Source organism: Coffea arabica, chromosome 8e (assembly GCF_036785885.1).
Source record: "Coffea arabica cultivar ET-39 chromosome 8e, Coffea Arabica ET-39 HiFi, whole genome shotgun sequence".
NCBI classification, from domain to species: domain Eukaryota; kingdom Viridiplantae; phylum Streptophyta; class Magnoliopsida; order Gentianales; family Rubiaceae; genus Coffea; species Coffea arabica.
This window is the reverse complement of record NC_092324.1, coordinates 49,796,249-49,818,928: the sequence shown is the minus strand read 5'-3', so window position 1 is coordinate 49,818,928 and position 22,680 is coordinate 49,796,249. Positions and strand designations below refer to the sequence as shown.

General features: G+C 35.5%; 2 protein-coding genes and 1 long non-coding RNA gene across 3 annotated transcripts; all 3 read right to left on the bottom strand.

The window, feature by feature from the left end:
• Positions 1-59: 59 nt before the first annotated feature.
• On the bottom strand, positions 60-3,565 carry LOC113702754 (protein cornichon homolog 4-like). The gene is made up of 4 exons (XM_027223884.2): positions 3,158-3,565; positions 2,293-2,474; positions 451-573; positions 60-345 (listed from the first exon to the last, which is right to left on the bottom strand). Exons 1-4 carry the CDS (start codon positions 3,227-3,229, stop codon positions 303-305), a joined length of 420 nt encoding a protein of 139 aa, XP_027079685.2. The 5' UTR covers positions 3,230-3,565; the 3' UTR covers positions 60-302.
• A 2,792-nt stretch (positions 3,566-6,357) lies between these two features.
• LOC140013035 (uncharacterized) lies at positions 6,358-8,391 on the bottom strand. Its single transcript, XR_011820099.1, has 2 exons — positions 7,245-8,391; positions 6,358-6,716 (listed from the first exon to the last, which is right to left on the bottom strand). It is a non-coding gene; the product is annotated as an uncharacterized lncRNA (long non-coding RNA).
• Positions 8,392-8,543: 152 nt separating this feature from the next.
• LOC140013034 (uncharacterized protein At4g22758-like) lies at positions 8,544-11,299 on the bottom strand. Its single transcript, XM_072061987.1, has 3 exons — positions 10,700-11,299; positions 9,778-9,991; positions 8,544-9,271 (listed from the first exon to the last, which is right to left on the bottom strand). The coding sequence occupies exons 1-3, from the start codon at positions 11,066-11,068 to the stop codon at positions 9,027-9,029; spliced, it is 828 nt and encodes a 275-aa protein (XP_071918088.1). The 5' UTR covers positions 11,069-11,299; the 3' UTR covers positions 8,544-9,026.
• Positions 11,300-22,680: the final 11,381 nt, after the last annotated feature.

The following is a 22,680-nucleotide window of genomic DNA, read 5'->3' as shown; positions in this document are numbered from 1 at the left end:
CAAGCTGATCATGCAAAAATCTGTTCAAAGTACCGGGCAAAACCTTCAGCAACAGTACATGGTTCCAGAGCGGCATTAGAGGCGGATAATATTGCAAGAAATCAAGGGGCAAGTGATGAAGACTTGTGCAGTCAAAACATATCCGAAACTAAAAATCTTGCAATGTTACAATGAATCTAGGATTCACTATCACAATCTGACCCAAAGCTCAGGGACCTACTTCTGAACCCTGATCTTTCTGATTAGTGTTTACAAGAAAAAATCATACTCAAGTGCCCAGAATCTTCCAATCACTGAAAGTCTTAGGCGAAGTGGTCATCATCTTCCAATGCACTGTATATCAACCTACAAAAAGCATGAAAATGTTGTTAAAAACCATATCATCACAGCCTTAACCTTCATGTAGGCAACGTAGATGCTTGATGTTAAGCTGATTGGTCCATGACTTACCAGAATAGGGACATGAACAGGAAAAGCATGAGGTAGCCAAGTTTGAAAAGCCGTTTTTTCTTTTCTCGATTGAGCATATTAAAAACCTCAGTTACATCTATGAGGTGTTCTCGTCGATTATACCTGATGCAAACAAAACATGACTCAGGAGAGTAAGTATAATCTACCATTATATAGCAGGCACATAGTGCGTTTATATAACACCAAATCCATTAAATTGCTAAATTTCTAATCGATTTAGGGATTTGAAATCCTCACAAGCCCCTCTAGGTTGTTTGGATTACTTGGGAGGTATTTGGGTCTGTAATCCACCAATTTTTCAGCTGCTTTTAAATGTAATTACATAATTGGTGGATTACAAACCCAAATACCTCCAAAGTAATCCAAAAAACCTAGGAATTTGAGAGGATTTCAAATTATTCGTCATATCCCTTGTCAAATCCCTCAGTCCAAATGTAGTAAGGATTTCTAATCCTTAACTTTTCAAAACATAAATTTGTATCTAACTTTATAAATGAGGAAGCAGCGCAATCAAATATTTAGGAACAAAATCACTAGGCAGAACCAGCAAACCATAACAAGCTTCATAGGAATAAATCTAAAAGCAAATCTTGATTAACTCACAGTTCATAAATTTAGAAGCACAGGAACATAAATTGATACTGTCAATGAGCAGTCTAAGTGTCCAAATGCAAGTCAAATTAGACAGCTCAGAAGAAACATAAAAATTACAGGAAAAAAATGTTTCAAAGGAAGCTGGACAAGAGACATTGACAAAAGCACATGAAGTGATAGCTTCCAAAATAAGTTCGAATTGTGTGCAGTTGTGACAAATTGTTAAGTTACAAGACACTAAATGTACTTGAATAGCTTTATTTCAATTCTTTGTCTACAAGCTAAGCATAAGACTCTAAACAACTATGCACAAAGTTTTTACCCACCCCGCAATTGTTACAAAATCTGCTTTCTGAGAAAACATGTCATGCAATGCTACAGGAGGTTCCCCAAAACCTAAATGTCAAATTTCATGGGGTATTCATTAGAAATATTGGTAAAACTAAAGGTAAAATTATCTTGAATGGATTAACAAACAGACTAGTGGAATAAGCAATCACTACATACAAAAACTTTTCACTAAACACTTTATTGTCTTTGTCTTATGATGTGTCAATAAAGTACATTTCCCAGACAGCAAATACATAAGGTTCGTTTAAAGGAAAAGGAAATGTACATGGCACAAAATGGGATGGCAACTTTATAGTCATCTTTAGAACTATGATTGATATATAACCTTGAAGACCTAATTTATTTAATATCAAGTCTTTTTGTAATTCCCAACAATGATGTAATTTTCAAGAACAATTTTTGTCCATAAAGCTATAATGGCTAATATTTGTAGTAATCAATAATCAGAAACTTTTTTGGTGAAAGAACTTTATGACAATTATTTTTATAAGTGAATCTCCTTTGTATCTCCTAAGGATCATTGCTGTTATAGGCCATATATTTTTGGAGTGTTATCGACCTAAAAGATTCTATTGGTTCGGAAGATAAGCACAATATTTCACATTGGTACTATTTGAAAACATTTACAACTTCTCTATCTCCAAAAAACACAATAGTATGGATCTTATATACACAAACAAAGAAGTGAGAGAAGTAACAAAGTGTATCACAACCACATAGAAAACTAGTAAGCACACAAGAGAAATGTGAATAACGAAATTATAACAAGACTCAGTACTTCAGATAAGCGATAAATTTTATTTCTTCCGGTTATAAGTAAAAACTAAGATCAATTTGCTATAATTTAAAGTAGAAAACAAGTTTGTAAAGACTTACAATGTGAAATTGTAGTACAAATATGGAATACTGAGCAGTGCCATGATCCAATGCCCCGTCAAAAGGAAGAGCAAGGATAGAACACCTTGTGTAATGAACTCAGGTAAAATCACTTTGTTTATCCTAGAAGCTGAATCATAGGGGTTGATATAATCAAACTCTAGATCCGCCAAGCACATGAGCTGCAAAAAAATAAATAGGTCGTCATACTTTGGAATTGTGTTATTGAACAAGCAAATGACTTCTAGTTCTATCTCCATCCTTACTTAACAATATTCCATTTTACATAATTTTCAAGTAAGATACATTAAACATAAAATTCTCAAGCAATGTTGCATTCGCGAAGGTTTATGAATTTACTCCCCGTAGAAAAGATACAAACACAGAAATTTTAACTAGAAATACTGGACTTGTGCATTCTGAATTGAGGGTAGATTTAAGCAAGTCTATGCAACTTTCAATTGGTAGAATACAGATGTCTACACAGAGTACCATAAAGAAGGAAAGTTGAAGTCACTATGGCAAGGTATTCTGATTTTCACCACTGCAAATGAATTTAGGATGCTTTAGAAACATCTCTAATAACCAAAAAAAAAAAAAAAAAAATTCTAACAAATCAATTGGAAATAAATTCCTGATCAAACTGGAAGATAAAAGAATGCAAATAAGTATAACCTCAAATAATTTGGGACAAAAACAACAACTAAAACTGCAAAGAAAATCGTACACTAATTCATAAACCAGCAGAATCTACACAACTCCATCTCCATTAATACAATAATTTAAAAAAAAGGGGTGAGAATTCAAAACATTAGTAGTACATGTAAAGAATATTAGCATAGTTGAAGGGCTAAAGCTGGTTGACCTGGAAAACGACCATGACGATCACTCCTATAATTATGAAGAAGAATAGTAGCCACGCCCACACATCTCCCATGGTAGATTTCTAAATTGCAAAGTGCTCTTCTGTTCTTGTATTTATTGAACTAGAATTTATGCAATAGAAAAAAGAAAAGCACAAGGTAACAGGTACAGAGGAGCAGGTGGAGATGCGAAGTGGGCTACACTTAGATGTTGGCTCTGTACCAGAATAGTTTGGCTTTGCCGAGGTTGAAAGTTAAGGATCGGAAAAGAAGAGGTGGGACGGTGGGAGTTCTGCCGTCTAGACGACGCAGTTTCAAGCCGCAGCGGAGCGGTCTTTTAACTTTTTGAGTTGACCCAACATTATTGTAAGTGGAGTGCTACTTAGAAGTCTTAAACTGGGACTGGGACTGGGACTCCTTCCCAATCGGGAGAATGAATTGTATGGAAATTATAATTGTAGCGTTCTTTTTCCATTTTATTTGAGATTGTTAATTTGTTATAATGTTTAGGTATACTTAAATTACATCAATCAAATTCAACTAACTCACAATATGAATCCACACACTTTATTATTTTCTCTTGTATTTATACACTCTTGTGATTTAGCTTGTCGGAAAAATTAATAGTAAATAAACTCCATCTTAAGTGGTTCCCAATTAGTTCAAGTAAATTATAAAGGTCATCTCATCTAGGATTACATTATCCCAAGATTATGAGATAGGTTCAATTCAAATGTTTTGAAAACCGGATGCCTCCGATCCGATTCAGTTAAAAAATCAAATAATTAATTGAACCGGTCAAGAACGGGTTGAATAAAAGGGTGACTATTTTTGTGTTTTAGAAACCAATCAGATAAAGAATAAAATCATATCAGTAACCCTGTCACACTTCCATCCCTTCAACAAAATAATGTTACTATGCTATCTTACTAATAGTTCTATTTTCTTCAAATACATAGGGCATGTTCTTGATTAATTATTTTAACTAATTATAAATTTTGATTTTGGATAATCAGTTTTTGTGATGTTCTACGTTGCTTTTGTAGTCTGATTATAGATTTTTTTAATGACCAAAAAAATTAAAATCTATAATTATCCTAAGAGTAGCTTTTGCTAATTCTGATTATTCTCTATAATCAAATTTTATAAAATTTAAAACAACTGAGGACAAAGCCATAATTACTTGCAAATGATTGCCTTTTTTTCTCTAAGTGCTCCTAATAAAAGGTACAGAATGAGTGGATAAGCGTTACAAATGGTAGCTATGAAATTTGGACCCTAATTAATCCTTTATAATCCAAGAAAATGGTAGTTATGATACTTGAACCCCAATGAAACACCACATGATATAGGAGTCATGACTCGTGAACAATCCATATCGCTCACGAAAGGAAACTTGACTTCTCACTCGTATGGGAATTTTAGTGTGGTAGAAAAGGAAGTAAAAGACCCGATTTAGAAGGATGAAAATGAAGCTACATTTTATAAAAAGTTTACAAAATAATTTTAAGTGAGAATTTTATGAAGCTACAGTTTTAGAAGGTGAGAAACTTGCAAGAAGCCTATTACAATTTTTCTAAATACCCATCTTATCTTTATAGAGCTGCTGAACAAATTTTTATTACCCTATCCCTTAGTTTTTGATACGTAAGAATGGTCTGAAAAAGAGGTGCTTTTTAAATTTGTCCGTTTCATTCCACTATTTGGTATAAATCATTTAAGTGGGTAAACCCTTTCTCTCTAAAATGCTCATTCCAAAAAAATTTTTTGGAATCCTATTAGGCTATTCTTCAAAATTAAAAAAATATATATAGAGAAAACTCTTTCGACCTCCATTCTAGAATGTCAAAATAGTAAAATGTCAAGTTTATCTTTATATTGCCATATCTTAATCTATTTGTAAGCTAATTAATGTTTGAATGTAATTTTTCATAACAAAGAATTTTTCTTGTATTTAAAATATCTTTGTCTAGTAAACCTTGGATTTTTGAACAATTGTGTAAGAATTTTTTTATTAAAAATAAATTATAATTGTTATTTTACATTGCTAGTTATATTTGGTAGTAGATGCAAAACTTTAACATAAAAAATCTAAACGTTAGAATGAATCAAAGATTACAATTGAAGAATGAATATCATTATAGAATAAATAACACAAAAAGTATTAAAATATGTTATGTCCTATAAACTAATTCAGGGTAAATGAGTCAAATTTGCATTTATTGTATTTCATTTTGACATAGAAGGACATCAAAATATTGGTTATACGAATATTAAAAACTGAATGGACATTCCATTATGGCTTGTGCACTGGATTCTGGAGTGATAAAAATTTTTCCATACTATTCTCAAATCTCGATGGAAATCTATTCTAGACATTTTCGCATACCACATGAGGGTTATATGTCTAAAATCATTCAAGACTCAACTTTTAGGTTTACTTCTCTTCTTCTGAGTAATTAGTGATAATGCTCTTCAGTTTTCCAATGCATTGAAGTTCGAACCAATTACTATCGAGTGCGTGCCTCTTGTCATTCCCAAAAAGCTTGGGGTATCTAAACAGACCATGCTAGCTCTTATATTATCCCGACTGACACTCTACTGATATCATCTGTCTCTTTACTTTTTCTTGGCAATTGATTGAAAGTGAAAAGTGATGGAGGTTAAAACGTATAAAAACTCTGTTATCATTAGGATTAAGAGGGTGGATGAGCACGAAGTTTACTTCAGGATCAAGCGGGATCGTCCACTTCGTGATGTGATGCTTGAGTATTGCAATTATCTGAAACTGGACTACGATGCCATAAGGTTCACTTTCAATGGGATTAAGGTAAAATGCTCCGCCACAGCGGATGATCTTGGCCTCAAGGATAATGACACAATCGATGCCTGGTCTGATCAAACTGGTGGTGGTCCGGCTGTCTAGCATTTTCAATCTTTTAGCGATCTTATTACTTAATTTGTGGCTACAAAGATTGAGTCTTTGTGGAAGATAGAATTAAGCACTGAAATTTGTGTACTTGAATCCATTAAATGGTAGATGTTAAGGGTGTTTTTTATGTCACTAATTGATTTCCCCACATTGTTTATATCACACTCTCCGGAATATGCATAGAAGAATGGATAGGAATGCTTGGTTATGTTGTATATGCTTCATGTTTCATATGAGGTTAATAAAAGATATGTAGCTAGACAGCAACTATTTACATCTAGCAAATTTTATTCGCTTGATAGAGATTGAAATTTTCAAGTTCTTCGTTCTTGTTTTGTAGACAATTTAACGCTGGGAAATACTAAGAACTATAGTAAGAAATCCATGAGCTTTGTCAATGGAAATGGAGTCCCTCCCTTAGCCTGGTTCTTGTTTTGTAGACAATTTAACGCTGGGAAATACTAAGAACTATAGTAAGAAATCCATGAGCTTTGTCAATGGAAATGGAGTCCCTCCCTTAGCCTGGTTCGAACAAGAGGAACTGATGCTGATCACAGCATGGCTAGGTCTTTGACAGAGAAAGAAATTTCGCGATCCCAAATTCTTCAGCTTCTCCTCTGGTTTCAATCCTGCAATTCACAGGAATTGCGTTCACTAATTGTGATCCTTTTTGAAAGAAAAGGGGAAAAGAAACGCTAAAGAAACAGAAATGAATCTAATATGGTTGAATTGGTTGATGGCTAAAACGAAAACAACATCGATCATGAGCTTAAGTCGACTTTCTACATACTAGCTATGCTTCTGTCTGCCAAAAAGCATTAATTTCGTAAAATTGGCATAGTTCAAAATGTTCTTTGATACCCACAATCCAAACAGAGACGACTTGGTAATGGATAAGCATTTTTCCCCCCTGTTTTAACTTTTCACTTCCAAACAAACCCCTACAGAGAGCACCACACACTGTCTCTCTCTCTCTATTTTTTTTTCTCACAACATTTCTTGGTTTTTAGGACGTCTAATTAATGTTTAAAATATTCACACACCATAATCTGAACCATACTCTAAATAATGCAGCAAAAACAAGGCATTCATGCAAATAAACAAAAATAATGCATGGCAGTGACATAATTTCAAGCTAGCCCAATTATAAACCTCACCTTCCAGACAAAACTGCGAGTAATGAAGCTCATAAATCCGATGATCACTACTTGTCAACAAGGGCCGCCTCTTCTCTCTCGTATATATATCCACAACCGCCTTTATCAAATCCCCAACGCTGTCTTCCTGCGACATCACCACCTGCACTGGCCCCAAACTACTCTGCAGGTTCACATTCATTAACAACTTGGTCGGCTTCCTCCCATTACTCAACCATGCAGCTGACGCCAGCTTTCCAGTAGCATCCGGAATACCACCTGGGGTTTTGGATTTTGCACGTGGGTTCGGGAATTCCAGCAGTGCTCTTCCCTTGCCGCCTTCCGCAGCAGAGTTGCTATTCACCACCTTGGGATTCCGATGTTTTGGTGGAGATAGAAAAGCCATTTTGGTTGAAAAGAAGAAATTTATGAAATAAAACATCGTGCTGGTGAGGCGCTGGATGAATGGACTGGATGTATACATGTATCACAAGGCAGACAGATTGATTCTATTTGAGTGACAAGTCTTGGTGTGTAAAACTAAATGGTGCTTTAGTACATGGGATGGGAGGTGTTAGGCTGTTGAGGTTCAAGAAGGTTATAGCGATCCATGGAGCATACGGCAAAGTGAAATCATTTGGCTTGATGTTTATGACTTCTGTGTTTGTATATGAAGGGAGATTGGCTGAGAAGCTTCTTGGAAAGTGGTATTCTTGTTTTTTTCCCGTTTTGTTATTAACTATCGTTGCATCCTTTCCTACTAAGTACCTGTAGTATTTGGGTAACACAGAACTAGAAGATATTAGCCAATTGGAACAGATACACCATTTGAGGTTAAGTTAACGAGTGGCTTTGATTTTTTTCATGGTCTGCCAATTGGGACAGAAACCCTAATTGAAGCGAAGGCAGCTAGTGATACAGTACAATTAATCAGAGTTGGCACTGGGAGCTACCAAGAGACGTGGTCGTGTGCAGGAAAAATGCAAACACTTCTATTTGGTTGATAAAGCACTCGTGGCAATTAAGAATCCTCACCCTCACGTGCAAAATTAGTGTCCAGCAGGTCAGGCCGTGACTTCCAAAATTAGTCCAATAGGTAGTGACTCCCAATAGGACTTTTTTTTTTTTTTTAGTCCAATAAGTGTTGCTTATTTTTCTGAAAAACAAAGCAATAGATTTTACAAGTTCAATGACAAAATTAATGCAGGATGATCAACTAAGTGAAAGGGGGTTTTTTTTTTTTCATTCGAAGTTGTCATACTTAATGCTTGCAATAGAGACAAAACACTTTTTTCTTGATGAACAATTACTGTCATCGGATATCGAAGTAAGCAATTTAATAAACATAAACAGATCGGAGTTACTGTTTTGAATTCACATTTTAACAAGAAAAATGAACTCGATTGTGCTAAGCTTACGCTCACTTCCACTTGCAGCACTTCCTCTGTTCCTTGGATCTCATCCTTTGACATTGTACACTATGTACAGCAGCTATTGCTATGGTTGCAGTTACTAATATCACACCATGTTATTATTCACATCTTTGGGCGGCTCGTTTACCAACAACCTCACCGCAAAAGTTACAGCAGCTCTGAAAAATCAGCCCCTGTAGTCCACTTGAGTGAACCATTATTAGCTATTCTTCAACACAACGCAACTTTGATCTTCCAGCTCTATCTTGTAGATAAAGCCACACCCCAAGCAGAAATGAGAAAATACAGAAAATGAAAAGGCACGCCTTCCCCGGTTCAGAGAGCAACATATCTAAAACAACGTTGCTCTGACAAGGGGAACTGTATGTAGTTATCTGTTACCGTTCATGCAGCCCAAGAGCTTCCAAAGCTTATTCATTCTTCTCATGAATTTGTTAATCTTCCTACAAATAAAACTCTGAAGGCAGATTGAGGAAGAACCGGGCAGGTGAGAGCCCGCATTACGGGACAGACCATATGGAGTTAATGAGGCATTACTACTTCGACCGCTGCTATTCTTTCTAAGGTAGAAGCTTCTTCTACCAGAATCCCCAATTGCATCAAGTTTATTCAAGCCTATACAAGATAAAAACGATTGTATCGGAATCAGATAGCTGGAGAAAGAAATTAAAGATTTTATAATAGACACAACAATCGGTTCTAAGACTCAGAAACATGCGAGCTTGCAAAAGGAAACTGTTGCCTTTGGTATATACTATATTCAGACCCTTGTCGCAACAGTAAAGGCTTACAATGCCACCTGAAGGGACAAATTAGCCTACAGATTTCAAAATTTTGCCCGCTTGTATAAAGATGAAATAAATTCTATCACTTATTTTATGACTTCCATGTAAATCCCAATCCCTGACAATCAAAATTTGCATTGTGGAAGATACTCTTGTTTGTCATTGCATACAACATACAAAAACATCTTTGGTTGAATTAATCTCTCAATAACTTTCAAACATGCTTGTATCCTAGTTTGTTTTTCCCTTTCTGTGACGTCACCCTATTTGGAACAAGTCAAGTACCAAGAAATTAGTGTAGAGAAAAGAAGCATGGGGTCAATATGTTGAACTTACTCTGAAGGCTGAAGTAGGAGTGGTGCAACTCAAAGGTTGTAGTCGCATCTTTATCAAGACGAGGAGTGCGACCTTCTTCACCATATTTGTCGATAACAAGCTTAATTGTCTCCTCCACGCTTGAACCCAATTTGACCATAGCTCGAATTGGTCCAGGGCTTCCCTCAACTGTCACATTAACCACCACCTTGGCATCCTTGCTGTATCCCATTCCCTGCAAACCCAAATTTCTTACTCAATTTAGACATCAAGGTGGTACCCTGGCAACAGTTAAGGCACAGTCCTGCATATTTTCACAGAATTGCATAAAAATTTGACGTGAGCACTAGCCAATTCACATGATTCTACAAATTTCAAGCATCTGAAACAAATCTCATTCTTGCAATCATCAATTAAAGTCATATGGGCTACACGTTGGGATTTCAAAACTGCTCAACCGCCAGAGCATTCGTCAAGAGTCAAAACATATCACCTAATCTTCAAGAATTTGTTCACTGCTTATGATAGATTCACTGTTCAACATATTCTATTTATCGAACGATAGACAGAAATTAAGAAATAATTTTCATTTCACTAATTCGTCCCAATCGAATATCAGAACCCAACTCTGATCGAGGTGAGCCATACCTCACCTTTTGATCTTCTTCTTCATCCCTTTTTTTCTTTGGTCATTTTTGGATATGTAAGTGATGATAGTGCTTATTTCAGTACAAGATGTATTTAACATCCGCATAAGCAATTAAAATATCAACCGCATTAAATGAGTATCATATATTTCATCCAAATCTCAAAAGAAAAAAGGAAGTAAAAATATTCATTCAATAAGCAGAACTATCGGCATAAAATAATGATAAAACACAAACAGCAACGGAAACCAAATTAGCAAACTATTTCTTATATCCAGTGAAATTGATCTTGATACCTCCAAAGATATTCGCGGAGACTGAGGCAACAATATATTGTCCGAAGATGCCGAGAAGATGTCAGCACAAGTCTGAGGTCGGTAAAATACTCCCTCAGCCTCCGGCGAAGCCAAACTCCGTTGACCAAAATGTTCTCCTCCTCCTCCTCCAGCTCTGAATAGAGCCGGCTCCGAATTGCATCTCTTAAAATTCTCAAGCCGCCTCGAAAGCTTGGAAGATCGAGGACGGTGAACTTCAAGACTACTTCTCCTCCGGCGAGTCGCCGGTGCCGGGGATGGGGACGGAGAAGGTGACAGTGAGGGATGCGGTGGTCTGGTTTTAACTCTCCGGTTCACCGGAACTCCTCTCCTGAAATCTCTCTCTGACATAAATCGGATTCACCGCAAGTGTGTGTTGGTAGGTGAAATCTAAGTGCCGTGTAGAAGAGCAAGGACAAAGCAAGCAAGGGAAAGGATGCGAAGAATGGAGAAGAAGGAAAGTTGAAAGTTGGTTAGTGGTTGGTTGTGTGAGCCGGTTACACTCGCTTTCTTGTTACTTCAAGATACGCGGGAGTATTTATGTCTTCCGGCCGGCCAACAAAGCACAAGATTCATGCATGCATTAATGGTAATATGTTCTCATTTCCTATCCTGCCTTGGCCGTATATATATATATATATATATATATATATATATATATATATATATTCTTGCAAAAACAACCTTCCATTTTTTTGGGAAAAAAAGGTATAGGAAGATTGAAAATTTATAAGCAAGATGTAAGCCTTTACAAATTTGTAAGTGGAGTATATGTGTACTGCTCATAAAATTTAACTTACAAATTTATTACTAAATGATTATATTATCTTCATAACAATGTGTACCGTATTGAATATAAATATGCATTTTAATGAATACAAAATATATATCTGAATTACATTTTGAAATAGACACATGCGCATCTACAGATTTCTTAAAACTTATTTATTACTTATGAATTTTCATTCTTCGTATTCTCTTTTCTATAAAATGCCCTTTCTAAAAAGTTTGACAAAATCTAGTCACTAAAAATATACTCTTTCTTTTATAATTGTGAGGCACGATTATAATTGATATGCTACCTTTAAGTTTACTTTAATTGTAATTTTATGTCCTGCCTAATCCAACTTACATAACATTGATCATTTTGGAGAATTTTCATTGATAGGATAAATGTTTCTTATACTATCAATGCAAAATATTTTTCATTGGCAACCTAAATGCATGTCACATGTGTGAAAAAAAGAGATTCAATTAAAATAAAAATTACGTTTCATATGCTTAAACTTGTTGATATAAAGAAAAGTTTAAATTTACGATGCTAGAAAAATTAATCCATGTAAAATTTATTTGCAAATTTCAAATATGATGATATATTGTGTGTAATCCTATTTTGAGAAAAAAGTAAAAAAAAAAAAAAGAGAGAGAGAAGAAGAAGAACATTTGTTTCGGAATTTAAAGCGGATGATATACTACTGTATGTATAACTAGTTTGACAGAAAAGGAAAATGAAAAGTAGAGTGTCCTTTTTTTTTGGGGGTATGTGTGTGTGAATTGTTGGATTATTCTTTTGTTTATGCGCGTTGTCAGAAGTTGGTGCGTGAGCTTCCAACGTGTTGAATGAGAGTTGGGGGGTTTGTGTTTGTCGGTGGTCGGTTCATCTGGCGTCAGAGTACTTTGGGGTCTGGACAGTATATTCGTCAGCGAGCGGCCAGTACAATGAATTGACTTTGGTAGTTCTTTCAAGTGACATAACGTCATGCCGACATTCACATTTGATATTTGATTGATAGGAGTAATTTTTTGAGAAAACAATTGGATAGAATATTATTTGAAATATTATTTAGAATAATTAATATAATATTTTTTGTGATTTGATGTATATGAGATAAAAAAATAAATAAAAATATGAATTAAAACATATATTTATGATACAAGCGAAATATTATTTAAAAAAATTTGTTATCCAAACACTCTTGTATCATGGGCCTGTTTGGAACCGAATTTTTTGGCCAAGTTTTTTAGCTATTAGTTTTTTAACAACTTTAACTACAGGAATCCAAAAAAACTTATTAAATTTTATAACCTACACAGTTCAAAATATCTAATACACAAAAAACTTCATCTTTTCTTCTTCTTTCTCCCCCACCCCTATCCACCACACCTTCATCGCCAACCACCCCTCCACCGCCGACCACCACCACCTCCGCCGCTGTTTCCGGCGCCGGCCTACCCCTTTTTTTTTTCCCTTCTCCCTCTCCCCCTCCCCCTCCCTCTCCCCCTCTCCTTCCCTCCCCTCCCTGGCCACCCTCCCGCTTCCTTAGCTGCGACCTGGTCGCACGGTACCAGATCGAAGGGGAGGGGAGTAGGAAAGGGGAGGAGAATGGGAGAGGGAGAGGGAGATGGAGAAGAGGGGAGAGAAAAAGCAAAAAAAAAAAAAAATTGTAGGTGCCATGGCTACTGGTTCTCTGCTTTGGGAGGGAAAGGGGGATGGTGAAAGGGAGTAGAGGGGGAGAGGGGAGCAGAGAGGGAGAAGAGGGGAAGAGAAAAAGGAAAAAAAATTTGGGGAGAGGGGCTGCTGGTTCATCTGGTACCGCGAGGGAAGAGGGAGGGGAAAGGAAGGAAGAAGAAGAAGAAGAAGAAGAGAGGAAAGAAAATAAAAAGGAAAGAAAGAAAGAAAAAGAAAGAGAAAAAGAAAAAGAAAAAACATGGTAGGGCCATGGCTGCTGGGAATTGGGAAGGCAGAGGTAATGGGGGAGGGAAGGGGAGGGAGAAGGAAGACGAAGAAGAAGAAGAAGAGAGAAAAGGAAAGAAAGAAAAAAAAAGAGAAAGAGAAAAAGAAAGAAAAAAAAAGGAAAAAAAAGTTTTTCACCTTACAAAAAACTTCTACAGTGCACTACAGTAAAATTTTAGACAAACTCTCAAAAAATTTAGGTTTCAAATAAGCCCCATATTTGACACTCTATAAAAAACAGTCAAAAACTACTCCAATAATATTTTGGAAAGTAAATACGAACAAAATGTATTATAAGTATACTCGGGTAAAAATAACTCGTATTCTTTGTCAAGTTTAGGAAGATATCATGCAGCTCTTTAAAAGCTACATTGCCCTAAATAAGATGCACCTTTTCACCATCTTGATTTTTTTGCAATATGTTTTTTCATTTTCTATGTAGTTTCAAAATTATAGCTGCACACTATAACTATAAGAGGATAGGCCTTGGTTAAAGTTGGGTTGATGAAACTTGGGCCACATCATGAAACTCGGGTTAAAGTTTTTGGATATGTCGTACAACTGTGTGTTTCTGATTTGGTAACCGAATTATAAGGCCCTTCATATTTGGGCCTAGCAAAACTCCGCTCGTTCGGGGTCCATAAGAATAGTGAATAGGTACAGCACTGCAGTTGATACGGTGGATATAATCTGGCCCATGAAGAAAAGGAGGGTTCACGAAACACCAATTAAAAATTAAAAAGGATAGGCCTTGGTCTCTTCTGTTTTAAGCATAGGCCTCGTTCTCATTTGTTTTATATTATACACAATCTGATTATAAAAAGATAATTAAAATTAATTTTGATAGATTATAGATTATAATTTTTTTTTTTTTACTTTTAAAAAATCATCAGATGTACTTTACATTTCGGATCATACCCATAATTAAAACTACTGTGATTTTGCGCCCGAGGTATACCTTGGAATCTAAAATCATTTGATTATTGAGCTAGACCAAATAGGTAAGGCCTAATCGATGTTCCCCAAAACAATCGGTTCCAGTCAAGTCCAAGATCTCAGCATTATAATTTGATCCAGTCCCTAAGCCCATAAAAAATTAAATACTACTCCCTCTGTCCATAGATTTAGTCATGTTTGGGGATACGTGCTTTTTTTATGTATAGTACACTCCATAAAAAAAAAAATTCTTTTGTTCCACTTTTGCCCTTAATCATGTGCTGATCAATGTAAAAAGTAAAAAACAATTCCATCACATTTGTCTTTCTGCATCGTTAATGAAGGGTATAAGGAAAATTTTCAGAGTATAACGTAGTTAGAAATGTCAAATATGATAAATATTTTGAGACAGTCAAAAAAAGAAAGTATGACACTTTCAATGAGACGGAAGACCTACAAGTTAGCATTAGGTGTCAATAATGGACTTGATTGCAATGAGATAATTTGACCGTAATAAGCCTTTGGGCCGGGAATCAAGAGCGGGGGAAAGTAAGGGCCTTACAGCGGCAAAGAAGAAAAAACTTCTGCCGAAACAAACAGCTTGAAAGAGGCTTGTAATTACGCACTCGTGTAATCGAAAATATTCAAATTATTAAAGTTCCTGCAGCGGATTACATCAATGAAAATGAAGCTCTTATTTGTATTCCACGCTGAAAAGTAAAAGTTCCAGTACCACACCACAATTGGTGAGCCTGTTGAAGCAATCCACTTAGTACATTGTTTTTTTTGGTTAAATTTCAGAGGCTCGTAAATCAAATGCTGAAACGCAATCGGCCGCAACACTTGCAACCTTGGAAATAATATCCAACGCCACCGCCACCACGGCCACCGCTGGTTCCACCATGGCCTCCTCCATCAGGGTACACCACTGCGTATCCACCTTCAGCTTCAAGGTTCTTGGCTTCTTCTTCTACAGCAGCCGCACCTCGGGTGACCATTATAATTGCAGCCAAGGACAAGCAGAAGAAAACTAGTGTTTTTGAAATGGAGCCCATCTTCTTCTTTTACTTCTTTTTTTTCCTTTTTCCAGAGAATTTTATGTGATGAAAAAGCTGAAATTTAGAAGGATGAGGATGAGGCAGATATAAATGTACGCGTGCTTATAAATTCAAATTGTGGAGGTCCTGGTCCAGCCCCCACAGTGTTGAAAATTCTACGGCCTTAGCAGAGAGGGTTTACGTAGCAAAAACAAATTTCTCATCTTCACCAATGTGATGAGGACATTTCCAAGATTTTGCGTGGAGATATTTGATCATAGCACGTAGCTGGACCTCTTTTTTTGCTTTCTTTTCCCAACCGAGGAAGCAGCCTACTACTGTTTCCTACGGAAATGGTGCCAGGGATAATTGGCAACAGGACAGGAGTAGCTATATTCGGGAGTGAGTGAAGCAATTAAATCAACAAGACCATTAATTACATCATCTAAAACTCAAGTTTCTCGCATGGCAGGCACGATCAGCCATTTCTTCAATTATGTTAAAAGTACTCCCCAAAGCTCTAATCAGGAAACAAGCCTCTTCAAAAAGTATTAGGGAGGAAACCTATAATGGCCGCCCAAAGAGATCTAATAATATGTGTGTAGAAAATTAATCTTGACCTAAAACTTTAAATTAGTATGTCTCGAGTTTTTACCTATATATTAAATAATTTTTTTGGTTCTTGTTTTAGACTGGAGTGGGATGAGTAATGTATCTAAAAATCTAATAAAGGTAAACTATTTCGAAAATTTTAAACTATTTTAATTATCAATTTAGGACTCGATATCTATTTCAAATCTCATATTGGTACCTCAACCAGAAAAAAAAATCAAAATTTGATCCTTCCGTCTATTTCTATTAAAGCTAGCGAATCTAATAGTAAAGATGGATCAATTGATCAAAAATCTGATTTTTTTTTTTTTAATTGAGAGGCCAAATTAAAACTTTAAATAGATAAAGTGTCGAAAGTTGATGATTGACCTCTCTCATGAATAGACCTCTCTCATGAATAGACTCTCCTATCCTATGGAATCCAAGTCCCTCCGTGAAACGCAAAGTGATACCTTTGTCAATTACCGCATGGATCCCTCTTCGTCAATTCCAACCGTTTTCATGGCCTAACGCCGCAAAAAGAAAAAAACCGATTGTGTTGTCTTAAGTCTTAACCTCGTAGCCAATTGTTTGGAAATCACTGGGTAGGGTGAATGCCCCCTATAGAAGCCCAATCCTTCCAATCCAAGCTTGGTTCTCTTTGCCTTTAGTTTCAGAGATCCCACTATATTTCTGTCTTCCTTTCTTTCTGGCTCATCAAATATTTGCATACCTTTCTGATGTTATTAACCCAGTTATGATGAAATAACAGATCAGCATACCAGATTGAATTAAACCTGATAAGATAGCAACATTTGTAAAGAATCAATTATTTGAGTTGATTGCTTCATTGATTTGATGAGATCAAGTCCTCTGTAAGTTGCATAGAGTAAAAGGAGAACTGCAACATGAGCGAGTGTGATTATTCAAACTTTTGGGGAAGGAAAGATTTAGGTGCAATTGCATGCAAATAGCAACTACAACCGCACCATACAGTCAGTAGACTGCCATGAATCAGATATATATATATAGTAGTCCAATTGAATTTGGATGTTGATCTCAAATTTGATATCAGCGACCCAAATTATGCCGAGCTGCTCTAGTTCATTTTCGAACAATCAAGATATGAGATTATCAGTCAAGTTTGAGTCGGGTTCTTTTAGCTGCACGGTTGGTTGCACTTGCACCTGCAGCTGCGAAGTTGCCCTCAATCCTAGCTCTCGGAATCAGGAACAGGAGAAGTAGACTACAAGGAGGGGAAACTGGAAAGAGAAAAGGTTAAAAGAAATACTAGAAAATTTCGAGGAGCCAGAGCAGGAAGGAGAGAGGACAAAAAATATAAAGGGCAAAAGGTTCTCTCATCTCAGCTCATCTCATCAAGGGGTCAACATTCTACATGATTAGACTTCAGCAAGAATCACATCACCATTGCCCACAAACAAAAACTCGATCATGTGACGGGACCCTCGACTTCTTCATAGATTACTAGGATTTTGGTCCACAACCATGATTTTACAGATCTTTGATCGTATCTGCACATTCTCCTTTTGGTCGTCATCGCCACCCAATTGGGTTCTGCGCAATCTCTCTGTGCAATGTGTACTCCATAGTGCAAACTGCAGAAATGTTTTCCTGATCAAAGTCTTTCTTCTTAGCCTAAAGAGGCTTTTCCACTGCTACTTTATATCATTGGATCGCAGTTCACTTTGCCGTGCCAAAAGGTCTCCCCTGCAAGGTGCCCTTCTTTCGTCATGTCTCCATCACAAAATGCCATCCAGACAACTCAGGAGAAAGTATTTTGTTACACCGTCACCAGATGAACAAGCATGAGGGTCTGGCATTATGTCAAGCAATATCGAACATAATGCACCTTTTTTTTAATAAATTGGTGGTACCTCTAAATATGGAAACCAAAACAACATCGTGAAAGGCAATCAATGAAGAAAATCTCAACTAGGCAGAGCAATTCGAGAAAATTTAAGTAAGCTAATTGATTTTTAACATTTGAAGCTTCACTCTTTTCTCTTTTTTTTTTTCATTAATTGGTTTGTTTGACTAAGAGGGGTCCAACGGGTATTGTTTAAAAGGGTTTCATGTGTCTTTTTTTTTCTTTCTTTTGAAAAAATGTCTAAATGCTGGGACGCCATAATTGTAATTACGTAGCATAATTTTGACGTGCACCCTTTTCAAAAAAATCCTCTACTAGTTAAGAAACACTTGGATTGATAGCTTGAATGTACGGTAATTCCATTAGAAATTCTTTAGTTTTGTCAAACCATTTGGAAATTCAAACAAAGTATTATAAATGAAGAATTTGTTATCTTCTTAATTAAACCTGAAGAAAAATCATTTATTTAAAGTACTTCTTGTAGGTTGTTAAGCAAAACAAGATTGGTTGTTCACTTGAAAGAGAGCACTTCGAACTAAAAATCAAATGGTGCATCTTACTTTTGGGGAGGATCTATAAGCTGTATAATTGATAGAAAAACAAAACCAACTTTGTGGAATGTGGATAACCACAAATGACTTGTGAATTGCCATATATGATCACATTTTGTATCCATGGCAGCAGGCATTAGCAATGATCAGAAGTCGATGTGTGGGACTCCTCTTGCACATATTTCCGTTTAAAAGCTGATTATTGATCATTCTTCGCAGTAGAGTCAATAAAAGCTGCTTTGGTAATTAGTAGTAGTGACACATCTTTTGTTCACTTTTTACAATTTTTCTTTCAGGCCTTTGAGGAGCCTGGCCAAACGATATATGAGGGTTTGATAGAATTATGATGGTTCTTCTTGTATCCGAAAGTTTAAACCCATATGGAAATTTCAGTTTAGGTTTTGAACTTTACTTATGTGACTTTTCTTAATTGCAAGCATGAATTAGAATTGATAAGTATAACTGGATAAGCCATAATTAATGGGTGTTCAACATGGCATAATGGTTATCCATAAAGAGAACTAAGCGTGGTAAAATGAGCACGAGTTTCACTTAGTTCATCAATTCTTTATGCCTAATGATTCTACCACAACTGCTTTCTATCGTATCGTATGACAGAAATTTAACCTGTACAGGCTCCAAATCCCATTATCTAATCAAGAGCCTGTTTGGAGTTGCGATGATAGTTTATTGAAAAATACTTCATCAATAGAGATTTTAATAAAAACACTACTTATTAAGTGTTTAATAAGTGACTTTTAGTATATTGTTTAGATATATAGTTCAATAAGTAATTATTGTATTGAGTAATGTATAATTTAAAATTTTTTAAATATATTTATCTCTTTATTTAGTTCATAATATAGAATAAAATAATCAAATTTAATATTTTATTTTTTAAAACACCAAAGCTATTATAAAAGCACCATATTTGAACTTTTGCTAAAAACCTTTTTAAAACCAAAAACTCTATTCATAATTTTATGGAATGACGCCTCAAATGTACTTTTAACACCCAAAATTGTTTTTTTTTTTTATTTTATCAAAAGCACTACAATTTCAAAACGGGGCCTAAGTTTCCAACGTCTGTGACTAGAGCATCATCTCACTTGTCAAGTTCTTGTAGTGTTCTATTAAGTGAAAATTGATATGCACTAACATTAAGCAATATTTACAAGGCATTTCCATGAGGATCTAAAGAAAATTAGTCAATATCATAATTTTTTTAAAATCTCATTTAAGTAAACTGACCTCAAAAAGTAGGTCTGTTCTTGATGCTCAATATTTCTCATTTCAACCTTAAGATCCAAAAACTGATCATGGCACAGTAGCTCGCTGATAGGAAAAGTAAAAGCCAAATCCAATATACGTACGTGCAGTTGGAGGCCAAAAGTTAAACCTGCACTACGATTAAGTCAAAAGAGATTTAAGACGAAGACAATTAGACAAATGATGAGATTGATGTGAGTGAATTAGCATGTGATTATGATTAAAAAAGTACAAATAGCCCATGAAACCACAAAAAAAAAAAAAGAAAAAGAAGCAAATTGTAACCGGTTCAATTGTGGGGACTTGATGATTCTAAAAGATTGTAGTAAGTTGGAGCATGCCTGGTCTGAAAAGGTGGAAATTTTCCTTTGATTTATCTTAAGATCCTTTTCTTGCATTTGGCACAAAAATGCCAATATTGTAATATTTTTATACCTGACGTGGACCAAAAAAAAAATATATGTCTATCAAAAGGGAAGCTGTAGGTCACAAATGAATCACATGTTGATGTTCATCATTACTCATTCCCATTCTTGGAGATACATTTTGTGAATAATTCAAAAAAATTAAAAAAACAAAGAAAGAATTTTTTTTGACAGAAATTATGAAGGAAGCACATAGATTTATGGTCATGATTGAAGGCTCCAGGAATGTGGTCCAATTGGAAACCGTATATTTCGCGGATGTTTGCAAATAATTGGTTTAATATCCAAAATCATGTGATGATAATTCTTAAATACTCTATTCTAACTCAAATATTACATGTCAACCTAACCTCTACGCAAGAATATCAAAAGGGGAGTTCATTTGGAGAATAGCTCTAATCCATATTAGCCAATTTGGCTTCCCTACGTTTTGTTACGAATTGGTGATCAAACCAGAAAATGAACAGCAAATGGTTGAAATAGAAAACCACAAAATATGTCTACGTAGAGCTTCAAAGCATCATATTGGGACCTTCTCAAATATGATGAGGTTGTGGTCCTCAAAACATTCCAGAAAATTCAACACCAAGAAGGTTTAGGTGAAGAGCCGCCTGTTGTGCAAATCCGCTGTAATTCTTCTCACTTTGCCATTCATGAAACATAATCCTCAATCCTCATTGAACTCGACAGTTGGTGGATCATCAAACTTATGATGAACATCAACTTTCGTGCAAAAACCAACACATGATTAGCCAAGCACTTGGCTAGTTGGCTGCCTGCACATTTGAGTCTGGGGCAATGAACACACGAAAAGAAATTTTTTTTCATTTTTTAGTAAACACATTTTTTAATTATCTTTTTATTTCACATACATCAAATCGCTGCAATGTATTTTTCTAAAAAAAACTCTTAAAAATGGCAATTCTAACAGTAAAGTCACTCCAAAAGTCGAAAGGCATAACCCAATTCTTGAACCTTGTGTCGGTCACAAGATCCAAATATATCATATCTATCGTTTCCGACGGACTCAAATTTTGTAGATATGTCTAAGGTACAACCGTCAGGTTTAACATTTTGTCATTTTCTCTGTAACAAGATTCTATGAACTTTAGACATGCGTGTAGAAGTTGTTGGTAATAGTTTGTAATGAGTATGTTGAAATCCATTGTCCCACATTGAAAGAGGATAAAGTGCATGTTGCCTATATATGAGTCATTGTCCTATTCCTTTACAAACTTGTTCCAAGATAATAGTTTGGAGGGAAAGTTTGGTGGGAAACTTATTTCAAGATATATAAAATCTTGACAAGGGCACTTGGGCACTTGGGGCTTTCTGAAAGGGTGTCAATCAGAGGTAGTTAATGGCGGTTGGCGGTTGGCAGACATATCTGTTAATTGGCTAACTACCCAAACGCCTATTCAATAAAGATTGCATCCTCTGATAGTGCCTTGAATAGGTGATTCAATCCTTTTAAATAGTAGGATTTCGACAGAATTAAATTACTTTTACTTTTCATTTTATAGTTCTTAGACTTTGTTGTATCCTAGAGGTAATTTGTCTAATAGAGGCAAATAACACCTTAAGGAAAGTGCTTTCACGCCTCAAAGTCTCTGTATTTGTCTAGTATAGTTTTGTTCTTTACTACAGTTTAATAACAGAAGTATCATCATTCACAAATACTGTAGTTAGTTCTCACGTTAACATTTTTATGTTACGTGTAAATGAAAAGTTTAGAATTTGAAACCTTTTAATTACACTCCCTCTCCTTGTTGTATTCAATCCATCCTTCCCCGTCCTCACGTTAACATCAGACAGGAGTTTCAAGTAACATCTTGTTATTATATATCAATATCTACTAATGGACGTTTTATAAATCTTAAAAAATTCTGAGCCTAGAAATTGAATAAACAGAAAATTCAGTGTATAATTGCCTCAGATCTATGGTACTAGATATGGACAAAGACTTTGTGTAGGATGTTCATATATATTTACCTTGCATATATTGTGACATGTATAACGAAATGTTCAGATATAATTACCTTGCATATATTGAGGCATTTCTAACGAAATATTTTAAAAATCTTCACTTTTTACTGAAATTTAACAAGCATGATCCTTATGAGAATATATATAAATTTTCTAAAGTTTTTGTAGAAAATGTATTGTAGCGATTTGATATATGAGAGGTAAAAAGATGATTGAAAAATGTGTTCACGAGAAATATAGAATTTTTTTTTAATAGAAAAACCCTTTCCAAACAAGGTTAGTAGTTTCATAGGACTCTTGTCTTGGAACATGATTGTAGCGGTAAACTCTAAAGAGATGACAATCAGTCCACACATTACTTAAAAGATGACAATAATGTCAATTCAAAACTACAGAATTTCTTAGTTTGTAGCACAAGAACCCACCACGCAAAGCAGTCAATCCGATAATGGTCATATGGGGGGAAAAAAAATCCCAACCTAACACCATAATTGCTGCAAAATTTTGTTTTCTACTATATTCTACTTCTGGTGCACTGATATTTAC

Excerpts from the sequence above, each read along its gene's own strand:
- LOC140013034 (XM_072061987.1), bottom strand. The coding sequence starts at position 11,068 with ATGTCAGAGAGAGATTTCAGGAGAGGAGTTCCGGTGAACCGGAGAGTT. Across the intron at positions 9,992-10,699 it reads CTCCGCGAATATCTTTGGAG|GGAATGGGATACAGCAAGGA; the intron begins GTATCAAGATCA and ends TTGGGTTTGCAG. Across the intron at positions 9,272-9,777 it reads CTCCTACTTCAGCCTTCAGA|GCTTGAATAAACTTGATGCA; the intron begins GTAAGTTCAACA and ends TATCTTGTATAG.
- LOC113702754 (XM_027223884.2), bottom strand. The coding sequence starts at position 3,229 with ATGGGAGATGTGTGGGCGTGGCTACTATTCTTCTTCATAATTATAGGA. Across the intron at positions 2,475-3,157 it reads TCGTCATGGTCGTTTTCCAG|CTCATGTGCTTGGCGGATCT; the intron begins GTCAACCAGCTT and ends ATTTTTTTGCAG. Across the intron at positions 574-2,292 it reads TTGTACTACAATTTCACATT|GTATAATCGACGAGAACACC; the intron begins GTAAGTCTTTAC and ends TGTTTGCATCAG.